This window comes from Centroberyx affinis, unplaced genomic scaffold (assembly GCF_046629955.1).
Source record: "Centroberyx affinis isolate AG114_WGS23_722 - 3 ecotype Tasmania unplaced genomic scaffold, CSIRO-AGI_Caff_v1 ptg001279l_1, whole genome shotgun sequence".
Taxonomy (NCBI): domain Eukaryota; kingdom Metazoa; phylum Chordata; class Actinopteri; order Beryciformes; family Berycidae; genus Centroberyx; species Centroberyx affinis.
This window is the reverse complement of record NW_027279788.1, coordinates 109,000-129,707: the sequence shown is the minus strand read 5'-3', so window position 1 is coordinate 129,707 and position 20,708 is coordinate 109,000. Positions and strand designations below refer to the sequence as shown.

The 20,708-nt window shown below is 41.0% G+C and overlaps 2 protein-coding genes across 4 annotated transcripts in view; one reads left to right on the top strand and one right to left on the bottom strand.

The window, feature by feature from the left end:
- The window catches only part of LOC139648987 (replication protein A 70 kDa DNA-binding subunit-like), a 31,352-nt gene extending 22,990 nt beyond the window's left edge, over positions 1 to 8,362 (bottom strand). For 2 of the 3 annotated variants that reach the window (XM_071525271.1, XM_071525272.1), the window contains exons 1-6: positions 8,256 to 8,362; positions 7,633 to 7,680; positions 7,259 to 7,337; positions 6,253 to 6,361; positions 5,993 to 6,084; positions 5,797 to 5,901 (exon numbers count right to left, since the gene is read on the bottom strand). In XM_071525271.1, the coding sequence (XP_071381372.1) occupies positions 5,797 to 5,901; positions 5,993 to 6,084; positions 6,253 to 6,361; positions 7,259 to 7,337; positions 7,633 to 7,680; positions 8,256 to 8,288 (466 nt within the window). In that variant the 5' untranslated portion in view covers positions 8,289 to 8,362. Of the gene's footprint in view, positions 1 to 1,508; positions 1,554 to 5,796; positions 5,902 to 5,992; positions 6,085 to 6,252; positions 6,362 to 7,258; positions 7,338 to 7,632; positions 7,681 to 8,255 lie in introns of all 3 variants that reach the window. The other variant, XM_071525273.1, reaches the window with a different exon arrangement.
- Positions 8,363 to 10,239: 1,877 nt separating this feature from the next.
- Positions 10,240 to 17,978, top strand: smyd4 (SET and MYND domain containing 4). The gene is made up of 10 exons (XM_071525269.1): positions 10,240 to 10,442; positions 10,879 to 11,023; positions 11,559 to 11,648; positions 13,240 to 14,314; positions 14,743 to 15,000; positions 15,361 to 15,533; positions 15,887 to 16,040; positions 16,191 to 16,307; positions 16,884 to 17,007; positions 17,252 to 17,978. Exons 1-10 carry the CDS (start codon positions 10,306 to 10,308, stop codon positions 17,373 to 17,375), a joined length of 2,397 nt encoding a protein of 798 aa, XP_071381370.1. The 5' UTR covers positions 10,240 to 10,305; the 3' UTR covers positions 17,376 to 17,978.
- Positions 17,979 to 20,708: the final 2,730 nt, after the last annotated feature.

Below are 20,708 nucleotides of genomic sequence, written 5' to 3'. Positions count from 1 at the left end.
AACTACCAAACATCCTGACAAAGAATATTTGCTATGCTAGCAGTTGTACCCAGAATAGTTTAAGTTCACTATTATCTGATCACGTGACTATCTGCCACAAAGTTTAACTGTCCCCACATTTACAAACAAAGTTTGTGCCAATGAGTAAAACCAATTTTTCTCAAGTATTAATTAATTGTCAAGTATTCATTTCATAATTAGGATACATATGCCTTTCAGCCATGCAAGAAAAAAACAATATTGTAGTAGATCAGTCATAAGAAACTTTCAAAAGAAACTCTCATAGCCTCCAGCCTAAGATACAAATCTATAAATCTCACAGATTTAACCATATTCACACATTTTTATCATACAAAGCTACCCAACCTGTCTAGTTACTTGAGGGTCTTTGGCTGAAAGAGTAAAAAAAAAAAAAACACCTGAGTTGAAAACCTCTGAATCATGTCATATGCTGTCCTTTAATTACTCTGTTGGTATTATTATTGCTGTCATGGTTTAAGCAGCACTGTGTACTTTTGGGAAAAAAATGCTAAGATATGATATCGCATCTCATAACCTAGCCCAAAAATAACTTCATAAAGCAAAGACTACTAAAACGTGAAGAACATATTTCCTTTGTTCCTAACACTGCGCAGCCCGGCTTTAATGTTGTTTACGGCTGACAACGCCAAAACACGTGAACAGTTCGGACCGGCCTCCAGAAGCACAAGGTGTGAACTCGCCCTCCCACAGCTGAACAGCGTCAGGCCCAGCAGCGGTGAGTCAGGCTAGCTTCTTCACTAGTGTGTAAATGAAATGTATTTCACGCAACGCCCCGTGTTGGCATGGATGAGCCACCATACGCAGCAACGGCATTTGGGGGAAGAATTGTCAGGGATAAAAAGATATTCCTCAGAGAGCATTCCCCTGTTTTAAGCTCCTATTGTGGAGCACAACAAACACTCACCTCCATGATACCCTCCTGTGTGTGTGTGTGTGTGTGTGCGTGTGTGTTATGAGCCAAGTCCTGGGGGAAATCACAGATTGAACAGCTATTTTCAGGCGAGGGGTAATTAACATCAATATTCATACGCACACTATCCGGATGGAGCGTTAGAGGGAAGGAGATGGGTAGAGAGAGAGACAGAAGGGGGGAGACGACAAAATAAGGAGGGGGGGGGGGGGGGGGGGGGTGTTGAAGATGAGAAAGAGAGAAAGTGAGTAGAGTAGGATAAAGGTTTATCAAGAAAGCTCATTTTCTGTGATTAAGATCAGTACAGGCTCCTATTATGTGTGCCAATAACACACTCAACAGTCCCTGTCTGTGAAGAGTGCTTGATGGTCGGGACAGGAGAAGAGAGAAAGAGAAAGAAAGAAGAGAGAAGAGAAAAGGAGAGAGAGAGAGAGACAAAGGGATAGACAGAAGGAGAAAGTGAATAAGTGAGTGTGTTTGCGTGTAGGACCACTTGTAGGTTGGTAGGTCCTCCAGTTTAAGACCTCATGAAATGAGAGAGAGAGAGAGAGAGAGCGAGAGAGAGGGAGAGAGGGGGGGGGGGGGGGGGGGGGAGAGAAGCAGCAGCAGCAGAAGAGTAGTGGGAGGACAAAGAGTAGGACAGCTGACCGGCAGAGAATGATGAATAATGAATAGTTTCTAACTGCACTTCAGCACATGCAGATGTCTTTTTGGAATTTAAATATCTTCTGCGAAGCATTTTGAAGGCAGTGTATTTCACTGATAGCTGTCGATGAATATTTAAATGTGAATATAGATCCCTCAGAGTGACTACTGTGTCATAACCTTTGACTATACACCTAATGAAGAAAAACTCTACTTTGGGAGTCATTTCAGAATGTTAAGCTGAGATATAGGGCTGGGCAAAATATCGTATATCAATTTCGTCTGGGATTTTGGTTATCATAATATTGTGAAATAACTTAAATGTTACTTCTTCCTGGTCTTAAAGGCTGCGTTACAGTAAAGTGATAACATTTTCTGAACGTAGTAGCCTGTAGTAAAATGAAAATGAGTAAAATAAACAATGATTGGCTTTATCTGCACATCATATCCACACTTATTACAGATTACACATTACTGATTACTAATGATCATTACTAATTTTCAACATTTTCTTGTGTGTAAATATCTTACGAAAGCACAAATCATCCCCAAAATAGCATCATATTATCGATATCGATGTATTTGGTCTAAAATATTGTGATATTTGATTTTGTCAATATCGCCCAGCCCTACTAAGATAATACAATATTTTGACTCAAATTCCAGTTTTCCTTTGCATTGATATACTGTAGCTTACAATGTGGCTTGTGATTAGCATGTAGCTTATATCCTATTGTGTGGCAGCATATGTGGCACCTCTGAAATAATATGTGTCCTCTTGTTTTTCTGACACTCTACTGAGCCCAGAGAGAAAAATATCTCTTTCCACCCCCCACCCCCTCCAGGGAGGTCAGAGGTCAGTGTCGGTTACAGAACAGCGTCCTGGAGCTGGTAGGGATTCAGTGTGTTGCTCAAGGACACTTCAGCAGGGCGGATGCTTGCCGTCAAACGGGCTTGACGCCGGTTCCTCTAGTAAAACGACAGCTTCCCTAGTCTGTACGCCACCCGCTGCACAACTGAAATACTTTATTTGTAGCATTTAGCTTTTGCGAGAGAACGTAAACAAATTTATCGACTCACTGAAAATGACATTTACAAATAGATTTTAAAGTATTCAAACATTTGGCCACATTTAGTGGGAGAAAACACTTTGAGGCGTTATGCAGAAGGCTTGTTTTCTGTTATGGAGACGAGAGCAGGACCATTTCATCAGCAGAACAATTAAATGGAGCAGCAGGTTCGAGGAATCTGGAGGGATCTCCGAGGTAGCATGGATCAAAGGATATAACGAGGAAGGAGTCTGATGAACTACTTAATGCAGAGCTTCATCTTTGCTGAGTCAAATTAGTGACTCTCTCTCTCTCTCTCTCTCTCTATTGCTACAAGGGGATTCAGCTCACAACACAATATTCATGAAGCCATGAACTGGAGGAGCCCACACATGCTCCTTCATTTACAACACACACACACACACACACACACACACACACACACACACAATATACACCCAACACTCATTATCCACCCACATGCCTACATCCTCCACAGAGGACTATTGGGTATGTTTCTGCCACATAACAAAATCAATGTCTATCTCGGAAGCAGCTGAGTGTATAAAACAACTGACTGAAACAAAGGCTAAGCTAATAAAAGAAGATCCAATAAAACACATGCCACTTTAGGCATGATACATGGTACCAGCCACTTTGGCAGGAAACCAACCATCATTTGGAGGTCCTATTCTGTTATAAAACTCGGGCTGGGTGGTAAAACAGTGGAAGGGGCTGCTGAGTTATGGACTCCACCAGATTCTGTGGCCAGTGGGCAAAAAAAGATAGTTTCCTTCCCTGATAGCTGGGCAGTAAATATGACAGAAGTGAACAATGTGATATGCAAAAAAAAAAAAGAAAAAGAAAGGCTGACGAGCTGAAGAAACTGTGCAGTCTGTTTAAATAATTACCCCTTTGACTGTCATTCATTTAGCCTTTGCTGTGGCGACATTTTGACTGATCATTAACTAAATTGTATGTTCTAGCTTCACCTGGTTCTCAGACCATCCTCAGACCACAGAGACACTCCAAATAGCAACAACTATGAATATCAAAGGAGTAAAACACTGAATTTATTCTTTGGCCCATTGGTCTGCTTAATGTGTGGCATGGTGAATGGGAGAGAAAACTGAAAAACAAAGACTGTGTTGGTCCAGAACTATCGCAACAGCTGAATGGTATTAGGGAGGAGAGCCAGTGAGAAGACTGCAAATGATTGGATAGTATCCTTCCTCTAAAAGGGTATATGGCTCCCTCTGTCGGTGAGATGAAGTTTTGTCAGTAGAGAGATTTGCAAGATGGTTTGCAAGATTAATCAACAACAAATTCTCTCTAAAATAATTGGGCCAATACTATTTTAATAATTTAACTGCCTCCCATAATTCCCTATTATTCTAAAATTAGCATTCCATTATTACCTCTGTGCAATAGGGCTGGGCAATATGGCCAGAAATGTTCCATGTGATCTTTTTTTTTTTCATATTGATTGATGAAAACAATCATCACAGAAGGGTTTGTCATGGTTTAAAATGTAAACGACAATAATTTCTTATCCAATCAAGAAGCTGAAATGTAAAATGGTCCAAAATTATGTTGAATTCAAAACAACACAACACTAGACAGACATTTTCAACATTTAGTTCAACCAATAACTTTCCTTTTTAAAGAAATGAAAAGAAAAACCTCTGACATTATATACTGTATGGGCCAGCAGAATACAGTTGAATACAGCCAAATAAAGAAATGAAGACTCTTTTATATTACTCTGATATTTCATCACTGCAATCTCCTTAGCAAATAAGTAGCATTAGGCTTTATGAAATCTAATATTCACGCACAGAAGGCTTGAGGGGCTCTGTATTGTTGTGTTTGAAAAGCATTAATTTAGACATCACTGCCTTACTCGCCGTGGCTTGGGATAATATGCACAGAGTATTTATTGGTATTCTATGAGTGCTGTTGGCTTGAAAAATATAGTCCAAAGAATTTTTTATCTGACTGAATCTGATAGCTGCGCGGGGCAGTGTCCGTATCATATTTAATCTGCTTCATCCTCACCCTGCTCACTTCAATAGGGAAAAGCACAAGTTTTGTGATTGTATATTCTTGCAAGTATCTACGATTTCATTACAGCACTCAATAAGAACCGTTTTGAGAGATATGAGCTAAATTGCTGCAGCGTGGTGGCAAGAAAAAAAAAACAGTCTGGCCTGTTTCACTCCCTCTGAGAAACTGTGGGGTTTTGCTGTTCAACACGCTCTGCACAAGTTGGGAGAGAGAGCAGGGAGAGAGGAGGCAGGAGGCTGTATCTCATGGTCTCTCTGTTGCATCTGTCATGTTGAATCCCATAAATTTTAAACAAAACAACCAAAGATTGTGGGATCAACTTCAGGCAGAATATGTTCAGAATGCATCACCTGCACACTACATTACATTATTCATACTACTCAGGTTTGGTTATGTCCCATCTTGATTGCTGCTGCTGAGAACGGCTGCGCATGTCAACAACACGCAAAGCTATTTCTGCCGCTTGGTTAGCTGGTTGTGTTGAATTTGGAAGGAAAACTGATACCAAAAATATCAAGAATAAAACTTGCAAGTTTATCATCATCAAGGCAAATTTTAGAGTAATAATTATCAAGATTGTTATACTGTCCAGCAATGACTGAGTAGACAAGAACATTACATTATTATGTTGTATAGAGATATACCATAACATAGGGATTGGACGACATATCGTAATTCAATATATTGCAATACAGAAATGTGACAATACATACCGTGGGGCAGGAAAAAGTCTCGCGATATTAGCTACATTTTACTCTGCTGTAGTAATCACAAATGAGATGGTTTGCTCATCACAATTTCACAAGCTCTCCATTGAAATTATATTATTTGCACTTTATAATGACATTTTTAAATTGTTGTTTACATTCTAGCAAGCCAATGCCATCGCTAGAAAGATTTGTGCCTCAGAAATAAACATTATTCTGCAGAGTCATACTTTGTTGTCATTGAACTTTGATTTATTTGTGGTCGTATCGAATCGTGTACCCCACATAGCAAATCTAATCGTTTTGTGAGACACGTGTATCGTCCCATCCCTGCCATAACATCACATATCCACAAATCTCATCACATGACACTCACCTCTGTTGAACTTGGGTGAAGGTGAAGGTCCAGGTACTGTGGCGGGTGGAGGGGAGGACGGGATGGAGGTGCTTGGAGCAGACTTCCGGGGAGACGACATCTTATCTGCAAGTTGAACAAACAGCATGAGGGACCTGCAGAGGCTCTGCATTATTGTTTCTAGTTTTGCGCATGCCTATTTTTAACAGAATCTTACCATCTGCTTTATATGGGGTGGGAGTTCCAATCACCCCTCCGGTTTCCTCGGCAGACTTCATTACCTCCATGTCCATCACAATCACCACACGCCTGGAACACAGGTAGAAGAAAATAGGATGAGGCCAGAGAGGATTGCATGCATCAAATGGAGGAAAGGCAAGGACGGAAGGAAGGAAGGAAGGAAGGCAGGAAGAAAGAAAGAAAGAAAGAAAGAAAGAAAGAAAGAAAGAAAGAAAGAAAGAAAGAAACGATGCATACCTGCCATCTGACAGTGTGTTGGTGACGGTCTTCTTCAGCACACACACACAATGAGGAACCAGGAGACCCTGCTCTGCCAGTCTGTTTAACTGGGTGGCCAGCAGGAAAGCTACACACAAACAGATACATTACATACACATACATCTCGCTTATTATATAATAATACACAACCAGTCAAACATTTGGACACACACATTTTCTTTAGTTTTTACTATTTTTCACATTTTAGAATAATAGTAAAGACATCACAACTATGAAATAACACAAATGGAATTGTGCAGCGCCCAAAAAAGTGTTAACCAAATCAAGATTATCTTATATTTTAGATTCTTTAAAGTAGCCGCCCTTTGCCTCGATGGAAAGGCAAAGGCTTTGGAAAGAAATTCATACATGTGCATCAACTTCACTATTTATATTTGTCTAAGAAACAAATTTCAAGCATTTAAGCATAAGCCTTTAGATCAAAATGGCTTTAAGATAATGAAAAACATAGTACATTCAATCAGGTGTGTCCAAACTTTTGACTGGTAGTGTATATCATTTTTAAAAAATGACCAAAAAAACCCCAAAACAAATCACGCTAGCCGGGCACACAAGTCTTTCTCAACATTGATTTGTATTTTTATTAGCTTTTCATGATATTATTGTCAGCTTTTACATATTTGTCTGTCTCCCCTGTCAACCTACTGATGGCCCGTGTGTATCTGCACAAGCCGAGCCCACAGTGTGAATGTTTTCTGTCCAGAGGGAGATACTCACAGGCCAGGGAGATACTCACAGAACAGGGAGATACTCACAGGCCAGGGAGATACTCACAGAACAGGGAGATACTCACAGGACAGGGAGATACTCACAGGCCAGGGAGATACTCACAGAACAGGGAGATACTCACAGGACAGGGAGATACTGACAGAACAGGGAGATACTCACAGGACAGGGAGATACTGACAGAACAGGGAGATACTCACAGGACAGGGAGATACTCACAGGACGGGGTGATACTCACAGGACAGGGAGTGCCGGCCGTCGCTCATGATGAGCCGGAACCTGGGTGGACCGGAGCTGCTGCTGATCTGACGGATGTTCTGACAAACAGCAGGAAGGAGTGTGTGGGTTAAAACAACACAAGCGTCGAGTCCTAAGATCATGAAACTAGCTGCTGGACAGGGGAAGGGTCTTTGAAGAAGAATTATCATCATCAATACTAATAATGTAATAATAATGTGGTAATTTATTGATTCCCAGCTGCTGAATTATTCAACATCTAGGCCTGTATTATTATGTTATTCTAAAAATTGTCTATGGCATTTTGTATGGCAACACTATGAGTGAGTGCCAGACACTTGTATGAAAAATGATACATTTGTTAAAAGCACTCACCAGCACCTGAAGCACAGGATTGGTCACCTCTGAGCCTTTGAACAGGGCCTAGACAACAACATACATTGACTTGTTATTATCTACTGCCTGACCCTTCACATTACGTCATCATGTTGCCAATGTAAAGTCATAGTCTAAAATGAAGTTGCAGTGGGATTATATTATACCACCCTTAGCAGGTAAACATAGCGGATAGAAAGAATGGGAATATATTAGACCAGACTATAGATCATAACAGGACAGCATGGCCGCAGTTATTTAACTGCTGTTTCCATCAATCATATGGAGTCAAATCTTTAGATTTAATAATAGCAAGATTTTTGGCCTCACAATGCAACATTCTAACTAAATTTGCAATAATATTTCAATAAGCAACCGTTTCATCATCACAGTCCTACGAGCATGTTTTAGCATGTTGAATAGCATGTTTTAAAATAGCAGCATGACACACAATTTGATCTGCTTAATGCTATTTTAGATACAGCTGATGAATCTGGAAACCTCATTAGTGCACAGTGCTAGCAGCTGCTGCTACTACGTTGCTGCATAGCAGACTCAAGAAGTATAGCAAGTTAAAAACAAGACAAAACCATTAATTCTGTTCTTTTATTGTTGGTGCCTACTTCAGCTGCCCCCTCGGTGAGTTTCACACTCATGTTCCCTTGGATAAAGTTCTTCAAACAGCCAGGCGATACCCGTAGTGTTTATTTTTCTTGTGCGTGGTAATGTGGACACTGGACAGCTGAGCTGCACTTCTCGCGACAAATCTTAACGATACTTCCGGATTGTCAGCAAGAGTCAAGCTAACCAGAACCATACCGGAAGTAGGGCGATTTTGCCTTCAAAATAAAGGTATGCGTATTTGGTCACTTTTGGAAAGAATATATTGGGTGTACAGAATATGGAAGACAAGGGTGGAAAGAGAACCAAAATATGCTAGAATTGATATTAAATCTACTAGAATCGATAGCCAATTACTAGAAGCAAATTTACTGGTGTAAAAACTATAGTAGAAAAAGTAAAAAGTAGCTTGTTTAACATCAGAATCAGAAATATTTTATTGATCCCCGAGGGGAAATTGGGTTACATTGCAGCTGCTCACATTGTAGAAGTGAATATATATAAGCGTAGAGAAATTATAAGAAATTATAAGAAAAATAGAAATACGAAAGTATGAAATATGTAAATATGTGCATTATACTACAATATATAACAATGAGAATAAAAATAATAATAATAATAATATAGAAATAAGAGAAATAAGAATTCTGTACAATATGCATCATACTCCCAATATATACATACACCAGTGTAAATAATTAAATAATTAATAAGTATTGCACAGTTGAATTATTGCACAAAAAAATTGGTATTGCACAGTTAGATATAAGTTATAAGTTATAAGTTATGGGTTATAACTGCTGACAGGGTGAAATAAGTTCAAGAGCTAGTCTACTGACTCAGAGTGTCTGACACTCTGAGGGAGGAGTTGAAAAGTTTGATGGCCACAGGCAGGAATGAGTTCCTGTGGCGCTCTGTGGTGCATCTCGGTGGAATGAGTCTTGCACTGAATGTGCTCCTGTGCTTGACCAGCAAGTCATGGAGCGGGTGGGAGACATTGTCCAAGATGCCATGTAACTTGGACAGAATCCTCCTCTGTGACACTGCCACCAGAGAGTCCAGCTCCACCCCCACAACGTCACTGGCCATGCGGATCAGTTTGTTGAGTGTGTTCAGAGTAAACTTGCTGAGTTACTTAAAAATCAGAATATTATAACATATATTTTTTCCTGTGCAATGTAAAAGGGTGGAAAGGACAGAGAATTTGAACTAGGTTCTTTTAATAAAATACATCACTAATTAAAGTTCATTTAGAAAGGAAAGCATGAATCAACAACAATTTAGGGACATGTTTGTGATGGTTTCTGTACAGACAATCCCTCTTTTCTTCACGAACATTATATATACTGAATCAGTGTTTTCAAAACCTTAACCCTGAATGGGCCATGGACGATCTTGCCTTACCTTTTTTCCCTCAATCATTCCATGTAAATTGGCCGGCTTCCATTATGATGCTCATGAACATGAAGAGCCGAAGAGCAGATTCCTCCTTAAGTAGATTTTTTTTTTGTGTTTGTTTGTTTATTTTGTTTTGTTTTATATTCATTTATATTCTCTACTTCGCATTACTCAAAAAAACTTTGACCCATGGTAGTGTGTTGTGAAAGTACAGGTCTGCAGGAGAGTTTTGACACATATCTTGCGTGGCAGCAATGAAAGGTGAACTCTCCAGTGTCAAATTTAGTCCGAAAATCAGTGTTACAGTTTCGCTGACTTTGAGGGTGTGTCATGATTTTTCTTAAACCACCTGGGCCTAAATGTTAGTGCGCTGTGAAAGTGCAGGCCTGTATAGTAGCAGTCTGTGTAGCCTATGCTGTCCAAAAATTGTGCAAAAAGAAGTTTTTTAGTCAAGATTTTAGTGTTGTGGATTTGTAGAAATTAGGCTTTTATTCTGAAAACATCGTACCGGAAGTCTTATTCTTATTTCAGTTGGCGGGCAGCCAACACAGGCATGGTAGACAGGCTGATATAAACTGGCCTTTCCTTGAGATACAGCGTGTCAAAACAAACGCTGAGCTGCTCCGCAGTGCTCGTGGTGTTTCCTTGTGTTTCATGATGGATCTTCCATGCAGCCGGTGGCAGGATCACGTTGCACAGAAATGGACCGGACTCGACCCCGAGCTGAAGGACTATTTTACGTCCCAGCTTGGAATAGATGATGTTTTCAAGTGTGCCCTAACTCAGACAACGTGAGTGAGCGTGAACATATGTAAAGTAACTATCTAATCGCTGACACTTTCAGTCAGCCTGTATCTGTAAGACCCCCATTGCTTCCATATAATTATGAATGTCAAGAGGCCGTTGGGAACTATTAGAAACTTACTGTTATGATCAGCCATTTGAAACTAATTGGACTGCTTATCACATATTTTTGCTCATGTCTGGTTGGTACAAATGCTGCATGCACTTGGCCAAAGTAAATAGATTCAGGAAGCAATGGAGCCTAAGTTGAATATCTTGAATTAGTTAGTTCAAAATACAGTAAAACTTAGCTGATGAAGCTACCAGTGAATTGCTTTGAATGTGCAGGCATAGATTTAGCTGTCCATCTAAAAGCATTGTCATTGAATTTTTACTGCATGTGTGTGTGTGTTTTCTTCAGCGGTGTCTGTTTGTGTTTTCCAGCCAAGAGGATCTGGACTTTCTGCAGGAAATCTCCAAGGGACGTCCTGTACAGAAGGACACAGAGCGGGCAGCCAGATGCAGGGAGAGGGGAAACTCAAGCTTCAAGAGCAGAGATTACACTGCAGCCGCCCTGCACTACTCACAGGTGAAGTGAACACTGTCTTTTAAAAACAAAAAAAATACATGTTTGTCCCTCCTTACTTCCCAGTTAAGGCTCTCAGCAACTCCAATCCACTCCAGTCCAGCATTTAATGAACATAAAGCCAGTGACTCCATCACTCCATTTAAAACTGCTAAGCTCTTTCTTTGATTATGTCCACTTTGCATCTTTCCAGTTTGATTTTTTTATTTTTTTAATTGTTGATGGGCTAAACAGGATATTAAAATGCAGTAACGTAATAATAGTCTGTAACAGTATTCATCATAGAACTGAAAACTGTATTAAGTTGTAGCCATAATCTGATATAACAAAACTGTGAAATTAGTATAGCCACAAGCAGGTTCAGAAGCTACTGTGTATATAGAAGTGTTATGCATATAGTTGACAAGAGCAGTAGTGTAAAAATACATACGTGTGATTCAATGCCAGTATACCTTATAATACGGCATACCTCCCAGTGCTACTTCATATGCATGAACAGCTTCCCCCCTGTCTCTGCCATCACTCTTCTGTACGACAGGGCGTGTGTTTTGCTCCCCAAAGTTCGGAGCAGCTGCCTCTGTGCTACGCCAACCGCTCCGCAGCCCTCTGCCATCTGCAGCGCTACCAGGTGAGACACCGGCGGACGTGCTTTCACATCCAAACAATGAGTTAGTACTTGAAGCATCATTAAAAGTCGTTGAAACCAGCATGTACTGCTTCTCTGTGTCTCGTAATCAAATTATTGTTTTATGGAGTATTGTGCAGCACTTGATTCTAGCAATCCTGGACGAAAAAAAAAAATCTGTATTAATTTGTGTGCATACAAAACCTTCACATGCTTCATATAGTGTATATAGTGTGCACATAAAATGCAAATGAGTTGCATGTCATCATATGCATATGATTTAATGAAATAGGGCATACAATTTAATAATGTCTCGGCTTGTACGGCAAACCTTTTGATATGTATGTATATATATAGATATATATGTATATATATATATATATATATATATATATATATATATATATATATATATATATATATATATATATTGTTTCTAACTTGTTCACGTAACACAGCACTTCACATGTACTATTATCATTAATTGGCCTACCCCACTCTCGTGAGCCTGGGAGTGCAAACAACCCTTATGTGAGTGGAGGACAGACACTCTTTTCACCCCATTTAGCTATAACCCAAATCTGTCAGTCCCTTGCCTATGTGATACTAAAGACCAGAGGGAGCCGTGACCCTTGTGAGACATGCGGTCAGAGAGGGCCGTCGTCCAGAGGACACCTAGTTCCCTATAATTAGAGATGTCCAGGGACTTCTGGAGCTGGAGACTTCTGCCGGGCTCTTATATTTTATCTCAAGCCTACCAGCCTTGACGTTGGCTTATTAACGAAAACCTTTTCTCACTAATTAAGTCCTTTGACTCTCTAATAAAGTAAAGTGACACATTCCAGAGCAGTGGTTCTCAATCCTGGTCCTCAGGAGCCAGAACCCTGCTGGTTTTCTGTTTTACCTGGTAGCTGATTATATTCACCTGGTGTCCCAGGAATCATTCAGCCTTAGTGTCACTTACCTGCATGGGCATGGTCTGTCCATTGGAGAACAGGAATCCCCCAACCCCAGAACAACAGCTTTTACACCACTTTCCCTACCTTGGCTCGACCCATACTGACGTCAGCTGTGGCTAAGAAAGTAAACATCTTGTAAAAAATCTTGTGGTTACTCATTTTTAAACCCAACATACACTTATCAGTTCCTAAGAACTGCTGAGAGGCTTGCTTCATACGGGAAACCTGGCATTTATCAAAACATTAAACAGCTTACAAAGCATGTTAATAACAAAACTGAACAAAACTCTTTAGCCAAGCATTGAGAGGTGTTTAAAATTGTACAAAACAGACCAAACTAGGCTGTCTATTTGAGAGTGGACTTTCCCCCCTTTCTAATTTTTCAGCCCACCTGCACCTGGTGACTCATACCTACCTACTCATGACCACAAATGGCCAAATTCCTTTCTCAGCCTTCTCAGCTGACGACGGGTCAGAAGGTTTCTGCCTGGACCTTGAGGATCCGTACTCAATCCTGGGCTTGCCTCAACAGTTGATACCCAAAATGTTGACTTTGATAAGTTGCTAAAACTTCCAGCTTCTTTATGTCTAAATTTTCTTAGTGATACACACTCTAGTATTTCTCTTCTCCTCAGGAATCCCTTGATGACGTGGACAGGGCTGTGAAGTATGGCTACCCCTCTCATCTGCTACACAAACTACAGGACCGCCGTGCACAGTGCCTCAAACACCTCTCTGTGGGTCAAAAGGGAAAACCGGATCATCACCAACCTGCCTCGAAGAACCATAAAGGACCAGATAGAGTAGAAAGACCAAATGTAAAACCTCCCAATGGCACTGATCCCGTATGCTGCGTTTCTCCTCAAGTCGCCGTCTGCTTCAGCCCAGAGAAAGGTCGACACCTGATGGTTACAGAGAGAATAGCAGCCGGGGAGGTGATCCTGAAAGACGGGCCGTACAGCTGTGTCCTCATACCAGGGAGGGAGGAAGTGACAGGGAAGGAGAGGAGGCAGGACGCAGGGAAAGGAGACTTGTTTGGAACAGAGGACAGGCGCTGTCATAGGTGTTTGAGTGAAACGGTGTGTCCTGTGCCATGTGAAGGGTGTAGCTACAGCCGTTACTGTTCAAGTGGGTGTCGGCAAGAAGCCTGGGAAGAACATCACCGCTGGGAGTGTCCGCTTGGAGCAGATCTGATGGTGATGGGTGTGATGTCACAGCTCGCCCTGAGGGTGACACTAAAGGCAGGATTAAAAAATGTCCAAATGGCCAGGGAGCCCATTAGAGACGAGGAGAGTCGTTCTAAACCAATCACGGAGTCGAGGCCAAGCTGTTTAGATAATGACTCTGAGTCCAGGAACTCGTTCTCATTTCACACAAATGAAGCCGAACCTTCTGCTTTATACTATGGTGACTCATACCTCAGCATCCACCACTTACTGCACCACTCGAGTCGCCACAGCCCCAGCCTGCGTTTCCTGTGCGCAGTTACCGTAGCAACACTGTACCTGAGGCTTAGCAGGGCAGGGCCTCCACCTGCGTCTTGGGACCTCAGCGGATCCTCAGGGGCAAACGGCCAATCGCAGGGCCCAGACGATGAGGGAGAAACTACAGATTGGAGTCCGGAGCTATGGCTGCTGGGAAGTGCAGTTCTGAGGCACATGCTGCAGCTGAGGTGCAACGCCCAGGCGGTCACTACGCTCCAAGATACAGGTGACTCGCTAATTCACCTTAAATGGGAGTATTGAACTGAATTTCGGCTTTCACAAATGTTATCACCTTGCCTTAAATCAGTTTGTAACGGTGAACAATCACAGCTATATCTCATACTTACTGACAGAACTCATAAGGCATAAGAGTATATTTTGTGGTTGAGGTCTGATAGCACCACCAGACCAGAAGCTCCTTTACAAAAGCTCAGACAAATATTTTGTGTGTCATACATGTCATACATGTAGACTGAAACATCCTAGGCCATGGGAATAATGTCTAATTTTTAGTACTAGTATTCCTTTTTAAATCCTTCTATAATTGTATTCATATTGATTATACAATCCACTGTAAAAGAATCAGTGCTTGCCTGTTTAATTCTTGTGTTACAGGCCCCATAATGACTTTCTGACCCTTCCTGCATCCCACAGGAGCGACAGACTCAGCGGTGCAATCCAACCGGGAAATCCGCATTGCCACAGCAATATTCCCAACACTTAGTCTTCTGAATCACTCCTGCTCCCCCAACACCAGCCTGGTGTTCAATACTGGAGCCAGTGCTGGTCCAGATCTGTCTGCAGACTTTGGTGCGGATGTAGCTGAGTTCAGCGATGATGGCTGTGGTGTCACGGTTACAGTCAGAGCGGCCAAAGTTATCACTCCTGGACAAGAGATCCTGCATTGCTATGGTAAGAAAAGGATGATGCTGGGGATTCTGTCCTTGTCAGAATCATTTTTAACTGGCAAGCACAATTGTTGCAGAAGGAAGTTGACCTGGTTAGTGTGCTGACACATTTCAAGGCAATTACACACAGAATTTGACACATTAGGTGCAGGACAAAACAGGGCAGACAAGACACACTGTATGGTAGTAGACTAAACATAAAAATCCTTCAAGTATACAGTACATTCAGAGCCGAAGAACTGTTCCAGTCCAGCCTTCATAGCAGTCTGTACTGAAATAATGTATGTGTCATTGCATCCATCTGCAGTGCTGTTTTATAACCTGTTGTCTTGTGATGTGTACCTTTATGATTTACCTCCTTCAGGTCCTCACAGCAGTAGGATGATGACCCATGAACGCCAGCGTCTCCTTGAGGGACAATACTATTTCCTCTGTAAGTGTGAGGCTTGCAACCTGCAGCAGGAGGAGGAGGCAGGAGGAGGAGGCGGTCCAAATGAGTCTGGACTCCAGTGTGGCAAGTGCAAAGGGCCTTTCAGAGTGGGTGTTCATTACTGTTTTTTTCTTTTTTCCTGCACAATTATGGCAAATATTATCATCTTGAATATTTTTCTAGGTATTGTGATCGTCATTATAAATCATTATTAGTATTGAATAATTGATTTTTATATCACTATCTTGACTATTTTCAGCTACAGTAGACATTCTAAATAAAACAATATATTCAATATTTATGAAATGCTAATATTGTACAGTTATTAATTGGGAACACTAAAATGATGCAATACGATTAAACATGATTAATTGTGCCGCTGTTGATGAATCCTTCATTCAAGGTTTACCTTAATATTGTTGACAGTTCCATCCAGCTCATTTGATATGTCTTTTCTCAGTTTCAGAAATGCAATAAGGACAAAGGGACGGGATTTATATGTTCGCAGTCATCTTGCGGTCAGCGTATGTCTCACTCTGAAGTGAGCCACAGACTACAGGAGGTCAGGAGCCACCTTGAGAAGGCTGTGGACCTCATGGAGAGAGACAGGCCAGGTGGCTGTGAGAGATAATATCTTTGTATCAGATCATGACATTCTACTGTCCAAATGGCGCAGTATGCAGAAACAGTAATGTATCATTTTCATCTCTTTGGAAGTTCTTTGGAACATCTTCATGTTAGTCTCATGCTTTCTTTCTCCTCAGATGAAGCTCTGAGGATGCTGCAAAGGACGGTGTCTCAATCTGGACTGATCCTCACAGAGACCCATCCACTACAGGGGGAGCTGGCAGATGCCATGGCCAGAGCGTACGCAACAATGGGTGAGAATAATAATGAGGGCTGCAACGATTAATTGATTAATCGATTAGTTGTCAACTACTAAATTAATCGCCAACTATTTTGATAATCGATTAATCGGTTTGAGTAATTTTTAAGAAAAATAAGTCAAAATTCTCAGATTCCAGCTTCCTAAATGTGAATATTTTCTGGTTTCTTTACTCCTCTATGACAGTAAACTGAATATATTTGGGTTGTGGACAAAACAAGACAATCGACAATGAAAATAATCGTTAGTTGCAGCCCTAATAATAATGTGTGTGTGTATAAGCATGTGTGGTGTGTGTTGAGTACACCTTTATTGTTTGTGTGTTATTCTGTCCATCCACCAAGGTATTTTTGCATCTGTTAAAATTGACCATTTAAGATAGAGCCAAAAAAAACAATAACAGAATGCTCCAATACCTCTGGGTTACAAATGAATCCCTGACCTTTCCCTCAGAAAAAACTCCATCCCATAAGTTAACTACTCAATGGCCAACTGAGTGGTTAAACCTATATGGGCACATAGGATTTTACAGTCCTCTTACTGCCTTGTTTCCCCTCTGTTCTTGCTACAGGTGACTGGAACAGTGCAGCCTCCCAGTTGGAGCGTAGTGCTGTAGCCATTGGCTCCCAATATGGAGAAGACAGTATTGAATTGGGTCGACAACTCTTCAAACTGGCTCAGCTACACTTCAACGGGTGAGTCAGTTAAGCAGATGGAGAGTCAGGCTACAGTGGCCTGAGGAAACGTTTCAGGGCATGCTTTCTTCAACGCTTCTTATTAAATATACAGTAAAAGTTTAATGCAGTCATAGTGCAACTGTGCAAATAAATGCCTGGATTTAGGACGTAAAGTTTGATAAGATGAGTTGCCCCACATGAGTCCAAAACTGATTTAACAGTTCTGTATCTTTCTCCCCGTCTTCTCCCTTGCTTCTCCCAGCGGTGCCACAGGACTGGCCCTCTCTGTCATCCCCAAGGTCAGACGACTCCTCCGCCTCCACTGTGGCCCTCGCTGCCCCGAACTACATGAGCTGCAAGCCATGGAGGACTGTTTGCGAGGGTAGTTTTACATAAATGTCATATATACATAACAGCGTGGGTAAAGTTTTGTATTGGGTAGTAGAGCTTAACTATTAATGTAAAAAAAAAATTGAAATTGCAATATGAACTTTTGCAATTTCCAAATCGCAGAGGCTGCAATTAATTGCTCAAAAGAGAGTTGCGTCCAAAATGGATTTCTGAACAAGATGTTTTAGAGCTCCAGGTAATCTTGGGTCCATGAATCAAGTACAATATTGGTGAAAACCTTTCATCATACTCAGTAAATCCTGCACACTGACATCTGTTTTTTTTTGTTTTTTTTGTTTTTTTAACAAAGTAACTTTTCTTTAAACAATTTTAAAGGAATTAAATAACAAAAAAAACTTGTGATGTTATGAATCACAGTTTAAATTCTGTCAAATAATCACAATAAAAAAAAGCCCTATATGTGTGTACAGGAATTAGTATGCTGATATACAGTATAAGCATACTGTTGTGGAGTCAACAGTCAAGTCTATACAGCTAGCAAATGGCCACATGACCTCTTGGTGTCAGAATGTATCCATCAATAAATTAAATTTCATGCCTGAATGGTAGTCTTGACTACCATGCAACCACCTGCTACTTCCAAGTTACTTCTCTAAATGGCCTTGAATAAAATGTGTGCATTTGTCATGACTGTGCACTTTTTCATTGTTTGTTTGCTGTCTGTAAGGAATTGATCTAAACTGTAGCAAGTCAACAGTCAAGTCTATACAAGCTGCAAATAGCCAGATGTACATGTACGTAGAGTAGCTTTCTGACCTTTAGGTGGCAGCAGTTATCCATTGACAAATTCAATTTCATGCTTGGATGGCAGAGGCAAAAGATGTAGCACTGAATCTTGAACCTATCTACCTCCCAACTTTAAAGTCCTCATGAGTCCTTACAAGCTATGGTTATCTCTGCAGTCCCTATTCATATTTCTGTGTCATGTTTAGTTGCTTAGAAAGTTGTTGTTTTTTTATCTCTCTCCTAACTACATAGGCAAGTGATGGACATTATTGCTAGTGTGACAGACGCACAGCTAGAAAATTAGGGGGACTGTCAAGATCACAGTGTGAGCACTGCTTTAAAGGTCTGCAGGCTGTCAGAGGATGAGGAACGACTCCTGTTGAGAAAACATGACAAACTTTCAATCACAGCTGGAGCTCCTAAGGCACCTGCCAATTAGATATCACCATCAGCTGGAGAGCTGCCAATCGGACGGCCGTGGAGGATACACACAGAAAGTCAAGGTCAGAGACAAACTTGGGGCAGCTGCAGAGCCATTTGGTGAAACCAGCTGAGGAGGAGAGTCATAAGGAGGAAAACGCACCACAGGGCATGGTCTTTCTGATTATGGCATTGGCAAGGTTGCAGCAGGACCATGACAGAAAATAGTGAAGCCATTCAGGAACTGCTGAAACTGAACTGAGGTCAACCTAAAGTCATAAGGATATGGAAAAACCACAGGGAGTATTCTGGTTGGAGCTTCCTCTGGTATTAAATGGCCTGGCTGAAACTCAAGCTACTCAGAAAATACTGAGATTAGCCAAAAGGTTGACATGAGAACACATACAGTATTAAAGGGAAATACCATTCAGTCAACTAACATATCCTCAATGTCTTGCAGAAACTTTGTATTTTCCCAGTTAACTTTTTTTTGCTTGGCCTGCGAATATTAAACTAGTTAATACACATGTGGGTCTATGCCAAATAAAACAATGAAAATGGGAAAATTAGATTCTGACAGTATGCTATGCAATCAAAATAAGCAAAATCTGTATTTTTGATATTGAGAAACTTTCTCCCCTTGCTAGAAATCAGAGAATCAAGACTCAATCAAGGTCTGGAGCTGCTCCATTGACAATAATTTTTAAATTCAAATGAGCTTCACATACTAGTTCTACTCCCACCTGAAATCCAGAATCCCTATTCTCAGAAAAAGTACTTTCTCTCTTGTAAAGTGCTGTGCTATATTGAGCTATAGGCTACATTAATATGACATATCAGATATTTCTTGTTGCAGTGGGAGATAGTGGGGGGCATTCACTAAAGCAGTTCAAAATGTGCAAATGTAGTGCTCATAGCTGACATAGAGTAACATAGTGTTAGATAACAAAGCTATTTGAATGTTGAAATTCAGTGGCATTCCCCTTTAAACGCCCTGAAGAAACAGGAGTCATGTGTTACTCTAGATGTGAAAAGGCCAAATTTCACATTTCTCCCCTTAGTCTGGTGGCACATTATTATTATCTCCCCACACCTCTGGCAAAGTCTGTGTATCTCAAGATCCAAATTGCACATGCTGCTCATTATGTCAGCCTTTGTTTGTTTGTTTTCCCCCCCTCCGGTGCAAGTTGAGCCACATCTGCTTATATATGCATGCCTGTGTGTGCATATGTAGCCCAGTCAGGAGGTCAGGTAGAAAATGGAAGTCCACATTAGAATGGAATAACACTAGTAAACAGAAGATAAAGGCAGCAGGAGGGAGAAATGAGAACCAGAAGGGAACAGGAGGGTGAGAAAGAGAGGGAGCCAACAAGAAGGAGTCTGCAGACATTTCCTTGATACTCTGGTATCAGATCACAGGTTTCTCTTTGACTGTCCGCTGCCATTTGAGGTCATTTTCGGTGGCTGTGATCTCAGGCTTATCAGATGTCTTGCTATACATAATGCAATCAAAATTGGCCAGACCGCAAACAAAAAGCTGTCCTGTGTGTATTCTATAACAAGACCTGCGTCACCATCTGTAACACAGACCGACAGAGTTACTAACAACCGAGTCGCCCTGACTCAAACCGTCTCCTGTCAGTCGCTGGTCGTCAACATTACAACCGAGCCTACATGAATTATACAGACAGTTGTAACCATAACAATGAACTTTGACCTTGAGTCTGAAGGTGTTACCGGAAAGGTAAAGCGACAAAAAAACAGACCAACACAGTGACCAGGACCGGAGTGGGACTCATTTTCAGCCTGGGAGTTTCATGCAAAGTTTCATTTCAAAAGAACAAAAGAAAAGAACCATAACAATAAATATGCACGGCCCTATTCTCTGTAACCCAGTTATTTCACAGTATCCCTTTCTAAGGAAAACAATCTCTTTTTTAGTGCAAATGGATATACTGTAACTTCAAAACTTAACATGTCTAGACATTTTAACTGTCTTTATATGTCCATACCTATCACACAATGGAAATACTTGTAGTAATAGTAGTTATAATAGAGAAAATGATAATCAAAATGGTCTCTCGCTGCTACCATCACAGTGTGGAAAGCTGCAAACAGACTTAAGGTTTCAAACAAGATACCAGTAAACAGCATGAATGTTT